The following is a 16186-nucleotide window of genomic DNA, read 5'->3' as shown; positions in this document are numbered from 1 at the left end:
ACAAAGAAAACCAATGTGTGTTCTGCTCATGCAGTTCAACTTACTTTAATTAGTAATGGCAACAGTAACAAAATATTATTGAACCACCCCAAGCAATGTTGTTCAAGCTACAGATAGCATTTGCTGGTTTTCTGCAATTAGAACAGCAAAACCTGTGATTGGTTGCAGTGGGTTGTTGGACTTGTAAAAAAGTTTGCACCTATTATTACATACCCTACCCCACTATATCTTTTTGTACTATAGAAGTATTTTATCTTCAGTGTGCATATGTTCTGCTACCTGTTGACAATACACAAGGTGCAAAGTGCAAATATTTGTGCAATTTGAGCCCATTTGTAAATCTTATGCACGTTGCCTTTGTGCCATATGTTTGGGTAATGTGAGTTCTCTTACAATCTCTTGATCAGTGTTCAATGTCTCACATAATATCTTGATCTGTGCACAAAGGGAACTCTGGACTTAATGGCTGGTCAATGGCACCACGTTTTTTTTTTTTTTTTACCGTTACACTTCTCTTACTATTGATCAAAATTAATCAGTTAATAGTGCTGCTCCAGCAGAATTCTGCACTGAAATCCATTTCTCAAAAGAGCAAACAGATTTTTTTATATTCAATTTTGAAATCTGACTTGGGGCTAGACATATTGTCAATTTCCCAGCTGCCCCAAGTCATGTGACTTGTGCTCTGCTAAACTTCAATCACTCTTTACTGCTGTTCTGCAAGTTAGAGTGATATCACCCCCCTCCCTTTTTCCCCCCAGCAGCCAAACAAAAGAACAATGGGAAGGTAACCAGATAGCAGCTTCCTAACACAAGATAACAGCTGCCTGGTAGATCTAAGAACAACACTCAATAGTAAAAACCCATGTACCACTGAGACACATTCAGTTACATTGAGAAGGAAAAACAGCAGCCTGCCAGAAAGCATTTCTCTCCTGAAGTGCAGACACACGTCACATGACTTGGGGCAGCTGGGAAATTGACAAAATGTCTAGCCCCATGTCAGATTTTAAAATTAAATATAAAAAAATCTGTTTGCTCTTTTGAGAAATGGATTTCAGCACAGAATTCTGCTGGAACAGCACTATTAACTGATTCATTTTGAAAACAAATTTTTTTCCCATGACAGTATCCCTTTAAGGGGGTTATTTATCAAAATCTGAACTACTCCGACCAAATCTGCATGGACTTTTCCTCCCTATTTAGCAATACATTTTCACAAAAATTTCTTGTGCAGGAAAAGACTCGATAAAAGTTTTCTGATTTGTCCTCAAAAACTGTGACTTTTTGGATTTGACGCCTGAAACCTGCGACTTTTTTCAGGACGGAACATCTGCAATTGACTTCTACAAAACTCGGCAGGTCTGAGTTGGAGTACTTTTTTACTCTGACTTTAAGCAACATCAGGGTTTAATAAATCTCGAAAAATTCTAGGTTTTTTTTCTTGGAAAAAAAAAATTGGACTTTAATATATAACAAAATAGTGAGAACATTTTGGATTTTGATGAATAACCCCCTAAATGTCAGCAGACTTCATACTTTCCCAGGAGGCTTATTTTTATACCTACAGTATGAAATGTACTTTTACATTTTAAATGTATAAAAATCTATTTCATTAGAAAAAATATCTTAAAACTATGCATATATGTTTCCCTTTTATTGGCAGATTCTCATGTCCGAGCCAGGAAAGCTGAGCCAAAAAGTCAAAGTCTGGCTCCAGGAATATTGGAATATTACTGATCTTGTAGCCATTTCTGTATTCCTAATTGGAGCTATACTGCGACTGCAAAGTCAGCCTTATATGGGATATGGAAGAGTCATTTACTGTGTTGATATCATCTTTTGGTATATTCGTGTATTGGATATTTTTGGTGTCAACAAATACCTTGGACCCTATGTCATGATGATTGGAAAAATGGTAAGTGTAAATGTGTATGCACAAATAAAAACACTCAATTACAAATTAACTAGTAACTTTAGCAGCTGAGACAGTAGGGTTCATTTCAAGTGCAGCTGTGGTCCCTGCAATTTCTCTGCAGTCAGTAGTACATAAACCTACTTTTAATAAAGGTACTTGCTTTAAAATGCACTTTTCACATTCAGCCTTCAATTCAGAATCAAGCGCTGCAACTCTTACTGATGCATGGGAACTCTGGAGTTACCACCACCTCCAGACCAGGCAGAAGCTCCAGAGTTCCCTTGCTTACCCAGCTTTAATAGGCACAGCACAAGTTCCTAAAGATTTCGAAGTAAGCATCACTTGCATAGCAAACACGTACTGTATAATGTGGGATATGAAAAAGCAGATAGGTATAAAATATATTTTAACTATTCATGTGGGCCATATAGGAAATATATCTGTATCCAGTGTAGTTTTCTTCTGCTAAGAGCCTTATGTTTCCCACTGAAAATATATGCCCAGTATAAATTAAAGGACATGTGTTGACAAAATATATTATCCCCAACCAAAGGTGTGGGCTAATAGAGCCCGCAATTTAGTTGGGGTTAACAGTCGTTTTTTTTTTTTTAAATTGCATCCTGCCAGCACTAGGACACTCGCACTGGGAGGGAGCCACCTTTGGTTGGGGATAAAATATTGTCCCAACAGGTGCCCTTTAAGCTCAGTCGCGGAACTACCGGTGGAGTAGGGGGTGCAATTGGGCCAGGGCCCACACCCCTCAGGGCCCCCTGGCAGCTCGTGCACCGCTGATTCTGGTCCGATTCCGGTCAGAAAATCACGTACAGAGGGGGGCCAGGCTGCACGTCCGGCCCCAGGCCCGTCCCCCTCTAGTTACATTACTGTTTAAGCTTATCTACAAGTGCCTAACCTTGGAACAGATGATAATCTATAACAATCTAACTACAACTGTATATTTGTATTCATTGAGCTGTTGGTAGTATGTACTTAGTGGGAAATTCTGCATTACTATATATCTGGATCAATTACCTACCTTTTTACAGATGATTGACATGCTGTACTTTGTGATCATTATGCTGGTGGTTCTGATGAGCTTTGGTGTAGCACGACAGGCAATCCTGCACCCAGATGAAGAGCCTTCATGGAGACTTGCCCGGAATATCTTTTACATGCCTTATTGGATGATCTATGGAGAAGTGTTTGCAGACCAGATAGACCGTAAGACTAGAATTCATAGTAAGACTCTGTTTCCTGTTTCAAAAGCAGATGATCAGTCCAAATTAACAGGATATCTGTATTAATTTGGAAAGCATATTGTGAATTGTGGAACTCATCAGTAACCACTCATGCCTCATCCCTTGCTAACACAGCACAACCCAAGGCTGGATTTAGGGTGGGCAGCATATCCAAACCTCATTGATTTAATTTATTATGGATGAATACATTGTTCCTTTATGTGGATCCTTCACTTATTAAAATCCAATACTAAGCAACTTTGCAATTTACGTTAGTTATACATTTATAAAATGTAATTGCTATTAAAATAGTAACTATTTGTTTGCATTTTTTCTTTTTACACTCCTGGCTCCAACTCCTGAAACAATGCTGCAAATCATCTGAGCAAAGCTGAGGAGAACTAGAGGAGAACTGATTCCTATTACATAGTTTTAAGAGTAGCAAGGGCCAAACAGATACTGCTTTCAGTTGTAATTATATTTACAAACAATATTTAAACCATTGAATATATATTGGAAAGTAGAATTGCATGCTCATTATGCAAAAAAAACAGTTTTTGGATGGAGGGCCCATTTAGGGGCAGATGTATCAATGGTCGAATTTCGAGGGGTTAAATCCCTCGAAATTCGACTGGGGAATAGAATCGAATAGAATCGAATAGGCAATTCGGGCGAATTTACGCGCTGGCGAATAGTCGAATTGGCGAATATTCGCCAGGCGAAAAGGCGCCCGATCGAATATTCGCTCGAAGGATTTTCGTTCGATCGAATGCCTTTTTATTCGATCAAAAACTTGGAAAACAAGTCTATGGGACTTTCCCATAGGCTTTTAAAGCAATTCGTTAGGTTTTAGGTGCCGAAGTAGGCAGTCGAAGTATTTTTAAAAGAGACAGTACTTCGATTATCGAATGGGCGAATATTCGCATCGTTTTTGCGCTCGATCCAGTACTTCGACTATCGAATGGCGAATAGTCGCAGTGTTTTTGCGCTCGATCTATTCAAATCATTCTACTCAGGCGAATTTACGCCAATACGATAGTCGAGGAGCACAAAAAACACTCGAAATTCGAAGTTTTTTAATTCGAATCCTTCACTCGAGCTTGATGAATCGGCCCCTTAATGTAGCAATATACACATACATTGTATATTATCTTATATAGTTATTTACAATTTCAACAACATTTCAGGTGTGAATTTAGGTTACCAAATCTACAGGCATTGCTAAACCTTGCAAAAAAATAAAAAAAAGATTTTTAATATTTTTTAGTTTGCTTGGTCTTCTCCTTTCCATTATTTCAGCTAAAAAAGATTTGGGAATTCCCCTATAATTACCAGTTCAAACCAAAAGGCCCATAATTGTTTGTTTAAATAGACATCATTCTATCATTTCAATTATTTGAGAATTCTCAACAGCTGTGGAGACTTTTCCAGTTGCTTTACTGTTAAGGCTAAAGGGAGCCTTCCACAAATTGTCAAAACATTTTCTCAAGCATTATTGCCCTCAAGAAAATGATAAATGATAAAGACTTGATAAATACCTTAACATCACTACTCATGTGCACCATTTGCCAAGGAAGAATTGTAATATTTTGATAAATCCGCCCCTATGATATGGCAAATTCTCTATGCCCACAAGAATACTTTGCTGTAAATTTTCTTAGACTTACTATGATCATCTGCTAAAACATACTTTAGTATTAAACTTTCTTTTTGTGTATCTGCAATATCATTTACTAACATTATCACGGATTCATTGACTTGCTTATTTTGATTATATGCATCCTTTATTATAGTTAATCTTTTCTTTCTCCTTTTCTAATACACGCTGCCTTTTGTTTGAACAGTGTATGCAATGGAGATTAATCGTAAGTTTTTACCAAAATCACACAAATGTTTTATATACTTGTCTGAAAAACAGGAATTTATTATTTATCAAACGATGGGCAAAACTAAATATAAATATGTGTAGTATGCACACATATTTAACATACCCTTGCATAAATTCAAATGATTATGACTGGCAGAGATTGCAGCTAGTAGCAAATCAAAGAGCTAATGCTTGTTTGCCAGGATAGGCCTTTTGCTAACATAAAAGATGCAAGTCAAGGGCTTACTTACCTCACATAGTGAAAGCATTCATCAGTGATTGTTAATAATACTTTTACTTAATAATAGTTTTTGCTTTTACCCTAAGAAATCAGCTCAGCATATGCCATCATAGTCATAACTGTGCATTAATCATAGCTCATATTAATGAATAAGATCTTGTGGTTTTGTTGATATATTTGTTTTAATTTACAGCACCCTGTGGTGATAACCTATATGATGAGGATGGAAAACGCCTCCCCCCATGCATCCCCGGAGCATGGTTAACTCCAGCACTCATGGCATGTTATCTTCTGGTAGCAAATATTCTTCTAGTAAACCTGCTAATAGCAGTGTTCAAGTAAGTCACAAACAAAGATACGGAGAACCCCTGTAGAATAGAGTAACTACAATCTGCCCTTGGAGAGTTTGTGCTATTTGTTTAGATGGATTTGACTTGTGGGAAATGTACAAGGATATTAGCAGGGGGAATGTTTATTTCTCTTTTTGTAGACTGAATAAAAAAAAAGTTTTATATTAACAGTATTACCAGTACAAACGGGGGTTATGGCAGTGTTGCACAGAAGAATGAAAAATGATAAACAAATGCTGGCAGCCAAAGTCATAGGAGTGTTGATTTGAAAACTGAAGTCATGTAAGATTATAGCACTGAGGATGAGCTGATACACTGTAGTATAGAAAAACTGAGTACTTGAATGTATATATTTATGTAACCCTTTTGACACCCCTTACTTGAATCATTTAGACAGGGCTTTAAACTTTTTGAAATTGGCCTTAGGTGTGCATCCACAATCTCCCCTAGCCTTTTGACACCCCTTCTGTCAGTGGTATACTCTATGTTTGATGATGGCACGGGACAAAGCTGAGCTACTCCCCAGTGGAATTGGGAGAGACTGGGAACCTGGTGCTTATTAGTGCATTCCCTCCACCTAGTGGGATCCAGGAATGCACCTACAGGTGGTCCCACTAGGAAACAGTAATAATGCTAACAGAGACGCTGTGAACTAAATAACTCTTTATCTAAAATAAAGGTGAGTATGTGGGAAACTAATACAACAGTCTTGACAAACTGGAAATCGGGCCTAACTAACTAACTAGGGCCAACGCAATCTATCTCTCTAACTAAAGAAGGCAAATTCCTTAAATGTAATTTCAAACACAGGCTCTGAAATTTTAGAGCGTTTTTTTTAGATATTGCCACTTTAAATGTAATACTCATTGCAAAAGTCTCTTTGGGTGCTTTACACAGAACCTTTAAGCAAGTCAAACACTTATGTACACGCAGTGCAACTCCAGTCCCTTTGGATACTCAGTTGAGAATTCCCTGCAAGTGCTGATTTCTCCAGTCCGGACCCCTCTCACACTCTCTGTCTCTCCAGGCACAGCATCTGCCTTCCCTGTGCCAGCTTGAGCCAAATGACAGCTTTTGGTGGGGCCTTCCAGCTCTCTGCACTCACCAGCGGCTTGCAGGTCTCTTTTCTTTGCCACCTCATGTTTCTCTCTGCAAGTTTGTTTTGCTTCCTCTTCCTGCTACTCACTCCCAGGTTGCTGTGTAACTTCCTGCAGCCCTGACACTGTGCAGCTGGTTGCTAGGCAATGGCTTACAGCACACAGACACAGGCTCTGTGCCTGATCCACTACAGGGAACTGCTGCAGGAGCGTGGTAAGTGCAGGGATTCTGCACTACCTCCCTACATATAGTTCCAGAGATATAATGAAACTTTTGGAGAGTATTTGTGTATGAAAGTAGCTGACAAAGGTAATTAAAATAACTCCTCATAAATCAATATAGGGGAAGAGTTGAGGAATGTACTATTTTAAAATGCTATATTTAATTTAGTTTATTTCATGGTAAAGTTGTATCATGATTCTGTTTCCTGTTTGGGATGTTATCCCCATGCTATCCTTGTTGCCACCAATTCCTATAGTCACCCTCAATTTATTTTATATCTCTTCCTAAATATATTTTTATAAAAAGAAAACGTTATGACTAGTCACACTGGTGACACTTGACCAGCAATGAACTCAAAATTTATATGGACAAAGAATAAAACACTATTCCACATGTAGGGACTCCCCATTCACAACCACACAACTGAATAAACTGTATTCCATATTTGTGCGTTGAAACAATTCTGTCCCCAGCTGAACCTGCTAGTCAGATATACAGTTAAAAGCTAAAAGACTGAGGACTTATATACTAACTACATGCCTAGGTATAGAACGTTTCTCATGCTGTTAGGTGCAAGCGATATCCAACATAGGTGTAAATGTTGCACCACATATGAATTGTGCACAAATTGCTTCAGCATAAGTAAACATCAGTGAAGAAGGTGCGATTGCACCAGGACCCAAACCCCCTCAGGGCCGACCCAAATCTGGTATGAAAAATGAAGGGCCAGGGAACTACTTGTTCTGTTACTGTGTGGGCATTCTCTTACACAACAACCATTTGATTCAGCCAATGCAAAAATAAACTTGTACCTAACCTGGTTATTGTCAGCTGTAAAGTATAGAGTTCCTTTAAGTATATAGTAGTGTAATGTGTGCTAAAGCATAGGTACACCAAGGGGCCGATTCACTAAGGGTCGAATTTCGAAGTTAAAAATACTTCGAAATTTGACCCTCGGATTGAAATCCTTCGACTTCGAATATCGAAGTCGAAGGATTTAGCGCTAATCCTGCGATCGATCGATCGAAGGATTTTCCGTTCGATCGAACGATTAAATCCTTCGAATCGAACGATTCGAAGGATTTTAATCCAACGATCGAAGGAAAATCCTTCGATCAAAAAATCACAGGCAAGCCTATGGGGACCTTCCCCATAGGCTAACATTGACTTCGGTAGCTTTTAGCTGCCGAAGTAGGGGGTCGAAGTTTTTTTTAAAGGGGAAGTACTTCGACTATCGAATGGTCGAATAGTCGAACGATTTTTCGTTCGATTCGTTCGATTTCGTTCGAATTCGAACGAATTTAACCAATTCGATGGTCGAAGTACCCAAAAAATACTTCGAAATTCGAAGTATTTTTCATTCGAATCCTTCACTCGAGCTTAGTGAATCAGCCCCCAAGTATAACAGAAGTGGCCATAAGTGCTACAGGGCCATGATGCAAGTACTTTCTGCATGGCATTTCTAAAGATGCAAATTATTAACCAGTTTAGTACAGCACTTGCAGTTTGTATATGAGTTCCACTGTGTTTTTGACCATTGTTAAAGACACCAATTCTTAAAAATGCTAACTTTCTATGGATAACAATTATTTCTAGATATATCTGCCATGTCTGAGTAGCAGCATTTCCTATAGCTTACAGTTTGCAGAAGCAGAGTATATGTTTAGGAGAAAGCAGATGGCAAAGTAAGCTTAGTAGGGAAACTCTGCTCTGGCTAACTAATGCCTCTCAAGCAGCTATATTTCATGGCAGTAAAAACAGCAGCTGAGTGAGCAATTCTGCCATCTGCTGCTTGGCAATGATAATAAAAAGCAGCTTTTGTTCATTTAATCCTCTTGAATGGTTTCCTGTGATCTTTTTTCATCATATATCATTGTATAACATCCTATAGCTTTTTACAATGTATAATACCAGTTATCTTCCCTTTGTGTCTAGTGTTTTATGGGTCATTTAACCCAAGTTGTGCCAACAAGCACAAATGTTGAATTTCCAAAACTGTGAGCGTTCCTCTCAGTGCCAATTAATTTTTACTTATGGATAATAAAATGCAATATAAAATGTAATAACAAATGAGCCAGACTTTTTTTGTAAATTAAACACCTTTAGGTGTATACAAAAGCAGGATATTTTAGCCAAACATAAAATATGTTAGATAAAATTAGATTGATATGACCACAGTGTGCATTTGCAGCAAAATAATGGATTTTCACACAAAATAGTTTTACTATCTCATTTGGTCGAGAAATCACATTATATGTGTTTAGGGGACTGATAAATAAATTCCATATTTATAGTGTAATCCCCTAAAGTTTGGCCATTGAAGGGCCCTTAATTTATACAGGAGCTGGGCTCCTCCTCTTCAAAGTATGACCCACAAGAGTTCTATAGTTTAGTGTAATATAGGTTGAACACACATGTGCCCTGGGTCCATTTTGCCCGTCCTCTTACTTTAGCAAGCAGGAAGGATGCAGAGGAACCTAGACAGGTCAGATCTAAATACTGATAGGCTACTCACTTTTATAGGTCACTCTAGGAGTGATAGGTAATTAGGGCTATTTATATTAACAGCATAGGCTCCACTGAGGATTGTGAGTGGGACTAGGATCCCGGGTACTTATTGCCCAAAAGTAGGGACTAAGAGACTTCTCAAAATGTGAATTTTGAGTTTCATAAATAAAAAAAAGATTTTAGAATTGTATTGTAGAATTGTGTTTATCAATGGGTGAAAGTTAGAACTCACCATTTGATGAATATGGTTCTAAAAGTCCCATAGGAATGAAAAGAATGTGTGTGAGTTTTTATTTATTAACTTCTAAACTCACATTTTCATAAATTTGCAAATAAGTGTCAGAGCTAGGGTTAAGCAAGATACCCTTGGAGCTCAACTTAGGATAAAGGCTGAAAACTGAAAGTAACTCTTTCTACACTGTGTATTCATTTTATTACCCGGTGGGGAAATATATATATATATATATATATATATATATATATATATATATATATATATATATATATATATATACAGAACTGACCATTGGTGCTGTGAGTATATGCCTATCCACTGATGTTTCTTTTTCCTGTTTTGGATTATGTGGATTATGTTCTTCAATAAATAAATTCTATGGTTAATTTATGGTTAATTTATAAGAACCACTGGCGCCCACTTATTGTGTACTGCACACAAATGTAGTCCAAGAACACCTTGACTCCTTGCCTTTGCGAGGGCCCACATCTGAGTGGCTTGAGTTTCATCCGGAGCAAATGTTTGGTAAATCTTATAGCTCAGGAGAAAGGTGCCGTTCCATTTACTATAGCATTACATATGGACACTATAGGGCAGATTTATCAAGGGTTGAATTGAAAATTTGTATTAGAAGTTTTTGAGTTTTTTCAAGATTTATCATACTCTGGCCCTTTCAGAACTCAAATTCGACTATTCGCCACTTAAAACCTGCCAAATTGCAGTTTAAGTCAATAGGAGGCATCCTGGGATCAATTTGGAGTTGTTTGCAGTCTTCCTGACATTCTAGTTTTTTTCAGAGAAAAAAACTCAAGTCAAGTTTTTAAAACTCGAATTGAATTCGATTTGAGTTTTTGGGTCAATCCTATTCACCCGAGTTTAACAAATTAGATTTTTTTAATAAATTTCGATTGGTCGAATTTCAAGTTTATGGGAGTTTTTTTAAAAACTCACATGAATTCGAAATTCAACCTTTGATAAATGTTTTTATACTAAAGGGCAGCTTTATATTACATGATTAACAATGGAAAGATTGATGTGTTTACATATTTATGATTTTTACAGCAATACATTTTTTGAAGTAAAGTCTATTTCGAACCAAGTGTGGAAATTCCAGCGTTATCAGCTTATCATGACCTTTCATGACCGTCCAGTTCTACCACCTCCCATGATAATCTTCAGCCACCTCTTTATAATTTTGAAGCGTGTTTGCTGCCGATGCAAAAAGATACAGGAAGGGGATCTGGATGAACGTGATAGAGGACTAAGTATGTTAAAAAAATTATAAATATTTTGCTTCCTGTTCATATAATATGATATACTAAACTGATTGTTGTACATTAAATAATGATTTATTACTAGCAGAAGATTGAAATGCATCCGGGGGGTCCTATGTTTGAGGTTAGCCAGGGCACAGTCTGCAAGCAGTTTATATGTTCTCTCCATGGTTTTGTGGGTTTGCATCAAACAACTTCTGATTTTTTCCACAGTCCAAAAATATACAGTAAAGTTAACTGGCTACTGATAAAATTGACCATAGTGGGTATGCATATGATAGGAACCATAGACTGGTCTCTTCATTAACAAATGGTTCTCCATTGCAACTTTTTCAGTAGAGTTATTCATAGTATTTAGTACCAAAGATCATGTGTTTGTACTCCAATTGCTTACAGAGTTGTTTCTAAATGACGAAGAACTGAAGAAACTGTATGAATTTGAGGAACAATGCGTCGAGGAATATTTCCAGGAGAAAGAAGATGAACAGCAGTCTTCCAATGATGAACGGATCAGAGTTACTTCAGAAAGGTAACATGAGTTAAAGTAGCAATCAGTGATCGTATAACCAATATGCTAGTTTGAAGGAAAATAATCATGTATTGTTCAAATTTAGGGTATATAAGCTCCTGTTATCTTTAAGACCCCATATTAAATTGGAAATGCTGCTGTGGCTTTATTTATTGACATAAGGAAGACATAAAAGTGATCAGAATGAACATTTGCTGCCACGTCTCATGCTGCCTGTGACAATCTACAGTAAACAAGAATTTTGAGTTCCGAATTCTATAAGATACTCACTTCATGGTATAGTGGTGTGTGAGTGCCATGGTATTTCCCACCCCTCCAAGTAGTTGAGGTCCTCTGTTGTTCTCCTTTTACACTCTCTCTTTAGGAGACCTTATATCTTCATTTGGCCTTAAATATCACCTCTATGCCGATGACATTCAGATATACTTAGACACTCCCTCACTAACCTCTGACATTCAAACCCAGATAGCAGACTGCCTAGTAGCTATCTCTTCCTGGATGAACCAACGTCACCTCAAGCTCAACTTGGCCAAGATTGAGCTTGTGGTCTTTCCACCCAAACCGAGCCCTTCTCTTCCTTTCACCATTACTATTGATGGCATGACTATTAACCCGGTTAACTCAGCATGCTGCTTAGGGGTCATCTTTGACCAGTCCTTCTCCTTCTCTAATCATATTAATAATACTGCCAAAACCTGTTATTTCTTCCTCCGCAATATAGCCAAGATACTCCCGTTTCTTTCACAAACAACAGCCAAAACACTAATCCATGCTCTTATCTTATCCCGTTTAGACTATTGCAATCTCCTCCTAACTGGTCTTCCTGACTCCCATCTCTCTCCCCTCCAATCAATCTTAAACTCTGCTACCAGAATCCTTCTGCTCTCTCCTAAAAGGGAAACTGCTCAACCCCAACTAAAATCCTTAGCGTGGCTGCCTGTTAAGCAAAGGATAGAATATAAAACCTTCTAATAACATTCAAAGCCCTTCACTCCTCTGCTCCACACTACATTTCTTCTCTTGTCTCACTATACGTTCCTGGCGGCCCCTTAACAGCGCTTTACAAATAAAGTTATATATACATACATACATACATACATATGTGTTCTCCTTACCTGCTTATACAATGAACATAATTTGTAGTCATGCACTGCCTTGTTTTCCTTTCAGAGTTGAAAATATGTCTATGAGGTTAGAAGAAGTCAATGAAAGGGAGCACTTCATGAAAGCTTCTCTGCAAACTGTAGATCTTCGACTCTCTCAACTAGAAGAGCTTTCAGGAAGAATGGTAAATGCTCTGGAGAAACTTGCTGGTATTGATAAGTCAGAGTTCATTAATGAACGCTCTCGTGCATCCTCTGTGTGTGATGCAGCTTATCTCCTCCGGCAAGGCAGTGTAAACAGCTCAGATGGGAACAGCATTTACAAATACCATATAGAAGCAGATGAAGTGACATGTGATGACAGCACAGGTTCAGTATCACCAGCTTTGGGGTTACGTAGAAAAGCATATTCCTTTGGGATGAGGACAGAGAAAGGAGAACAAGATAATAAGGCACAGTTGGTACCACGACAGGCAAGTCTCCGTTTTGCTTCAAGTGCTAATGCAGTAGCAACAAAGGATGCCAATAAAGTCACCTTAGGAATTGTTTCCAAAAGTACAAGACCAATTTCTTGCATGGAAATTTGGATTCCAGAATGTGATAAGGATGAAACTAATAGTGAAAATCCAAGCATCCCACATTTAAGCCAAACAGATATTGTTACAAATGGTCAGTCAGGAGCAGAAGTAACAGCAGTTTCTGAATCAGAATTTGCTAACTCTCATTTGACTGTAGAAAAAACAAAGTTAGAAGCAACTATTTCATTTCCACTGGAGAGATCTAAAGCTATGAAATATTATGCAGGTCAATCCTTTAATACCTGCCAAACTACTATGACTAAATCTAGAAGTTTTGTCTTTACCCAAGGTGAAAAACTGGTGGGTGGTGTCAACAATTGGGCAGAATACAGCACAATTATGGATAAAATGTGTGCTGCTTCACCAGAAGAGTGGGCTGACCGGTGGAACTACCATGGAGACTCTTCAAGAAAACCAAGTCCTGAACTTACAAATGTTATATCAGAAGCTGAGATTCAAGCAGAATTAAAGCCTTTATTAACAGACACCGAAGATGACAGTGATATTGGAGAAACGGGAAACAGTGCCTCATATCCTTGTACACCTTTTCCTGAAAAGACAGAAACGAAAAACTTACTCTCTGTGCAATTAGACAGGACTTGTGGATTTGCTTCCCCAAGGTCAAAAAGTTTACATAGCCACACAGGAAAGTCCCGGTCCTTAATAGATAAGCTAGAGCGACCTGGTCATGCCAGTAGTGTTATGAACATTGTGGTGGCATGTGGTAGTGTAACAGAGGACACAAAAACCAAACAAGAAAATGTCTCCTCAGAAACAGAATGTTAATATTGGCATGATCATAATTTAGCTATTTACTTTACAAAATCACTGAATAAAATGGCCAAATAAAATTCAAGTCCAAGGATATTATGGTTTCCCCCAAAGTCCAGCAATAGATCAGGTTCTCCTCCTCCTGTCAGAAAAATCTTCAAAACAAAAGTTGCTGTATTCCTCAGAAAAACACATTTTTTTGAGGAGGGAGAATGACAGAATTTTTTTTCTCTTTTTATAGTGTAGTATTTCCAAAACTTCATTTACTTACACCCTTAGTGATTTTATACACACATTGTGCCGAAAGTCAGAAAAAAGAACGTAACTCGCTTACGCTCTTACGCGTTTCGCTCAGGGGAGAAGTCATTCAGGCGAAATGCGTAAGCGGCACTACGCTCATCTGTTGCAGAAGCGCCCAGTTTAAATGTACATGTAACTCTGAGGGAAGCTGAGGAGCCATAGCGATATTTTGGGACGCATACAGACATCCTTTTATGCAGTTTTAATAAGAAACTAAATGTGAGTGTATTTTTAATGTCTATTAAACTGTGTTCAAGAGAATCTGCACATGTTGTTCTTATCTCTCTACACAACTCGTGGAGACTGAAGTTGGAAATACGGAATGAAGTAATCTTAACCCCTGCCTGTTCCAACTCACGTCTGGTGAGTGTTTTGTACTAGCGGAGTACCGTAACTCCAGTGGTATCCTCTCTGAATCTGTCAGTTGTCTGTGAATTAGTAACATTCAGGGTCTCTCCCGAGTTACGTTCTTTTTTCTGAGTTTCCACATGTGGGAGTCACTAATCAGTAAAGAATATATGGAATGAATGATTACTCCACAAGGTGATTAATCAACACGGGGATTTGTGTCATTCCAAGGACACGTTTCACTGCATTTATTGTATTCACTAAGTGGCACATAAAAAGTGTTAATAAAACACGGCACAATGTGTGTATAAAATCACTAAGGGTGTAAGTAAATGAAGTTTTGGAAATACTACACTATAAAAAAAAAGAAAAATTCTGTTATTCTCCCTCCTCAAAAAAACTTGTTTTTCTGAGGAATACAGAAACTGAATAAAATGGGTAAGTATGAATAATCAGTGTTGCCATGAAAAAATATCAGTTCCAGTTTAACAGGCCTAAATTGAAAACTCAGTTAATACTTGTATGTTAAAACTTCATGATTTCAGTTATTCTACGTAGACTCCTGAGGTCTTCAGGTGTGTTACTTGATTTTCAGTTTCCAGCTATAGCTATTTTATTCAGCCTCTGTGGTCAGATGGGCTTCACTCTGCCCCCTGCCCATACACAGTAGGTAGATGTCCTTTTATTCTCATTGGATGGTCATATCATGTAACATGAGGATAAAAGGATACTAATGAAACAGGAGAATGGAAATAATACTTTCATCCCATGAAAACATAACTCATATGTAATAGTAGTCAGAACAACACGATTAAAGTTTTATACAGCACATATTCCACCTTCCAGTGATTGTCAATGAAAACACAATATTGAACAGCACAGATCCAGATTCAATTAGAACTGCCTTTATTCACAAAAATCAGCACATTATTGAGGTTTTCACTGCAATGTTTTTGGCTCCATATTTCCCTTTGTTATATTACCACTGCAATTTTATGCATAAAGGCAATTTTTCTGGATTGATGATTTTCAATATTGTATTTTCAGACCCATTCTGGCTTTGCCTTCTGTTCCTTTCCTAGACCTCTCCAGTATTAAATTATATAGTACAGTATAAGAACTATGGCACATCACATTCTCCCTTATTTTCTTCTCAGGGTCAAGTTCATTTATAAGAATTTTAAGTATATTGGCTTTGATAGACAAGCCAAACTGTTATAACCTTCACCCTACAAAATGGTTTGAGTGTTTTATAAATAAAATTAAAAATTTGAAGTCATTTTTTGGATACTTCGACCATCAAATAGGCTACTACGACTTCGAATTCGATTCGAAGTGAAATATTCGACCATTCGATAATCAAAGTACTGTCTCTTTAAAAAAAACTTCAATTTCAATACATCGCCAAATTAAACCTGCCGAAGTGCTATGTTAGCCTATGGGGACCTTCTAGAGCATTTTTCTATGTTTTTTGAAGTGGAAGAAAAATCATTTCGATTGATGGATGAAATCCTTCGAATCGTTCGATTCAAAGGATTTCATCGTTCAATCGAACAATTTTACGACAACCGCAAATGGCCAAATTCGATGTAAAAAAAACTTCGACTTC

The 16186-nt window shown here is 37.7% G+C and overlaps 1 protein-coding gene across 1 annotated transcript in view; it reads left to right on the top strand.

The window, feature by feature from the left end:
- The window catches only part of LOC108712326 (transient receptor potential cation channel subfamily M member 1-like), a 73492-nt gene extending 57596 nt beyond the window's left edge, over positions 1-15896 (top strand). Inside the window, exons 21-27 of the mRNA XM_018254562.2 lie at positions 1667-1918; positions 2962-3136; positions 4998-5018; positions 5455-5599; positions 10737-10939; positions 11345-11477; positions 12648-15896. Coding sequence (XP_018110051.2) covers positions 1667-1918; positions 2962-3136; positions 4998-5018; positions 5455-5599; positions 10737-10939; positions 11345-11477; positions 12648-13944 — 2226 coding nt within the window. The 3' untranslated portion in view covers positions 13945-15896. The remainder of the gene's footprint in view (positions 1-1666; positions 1919-2961; positions 3137-4997; positions 5019-5454; positions 5600-10736; positions 10940-11344; positions 11478-12647) is intronic.
- The last annotated feature ends 290 nt before the right edge of the window (positions 15897-16186 follow it).

This window comes from Xenopus laevis, chromosome 3S, assembly GCF_017654675.1.
Source record: "Xenopus laevis strain J_2021 chromosome 3S, Xenopus_laevis_v10.1, whole genome shotgun sequence".
NCBI classification, from domain to species: domain Eukaryota; kingdom Metazoa; phylum Chordata; class Amphibia; order Anura; family Pipidae; genus Xenopus; species Xenopus laevis.
Note: the sequence above shows the minus strand (reverse complement) of the source record. Positions and strands in the feature narration are given on the sequence as shown.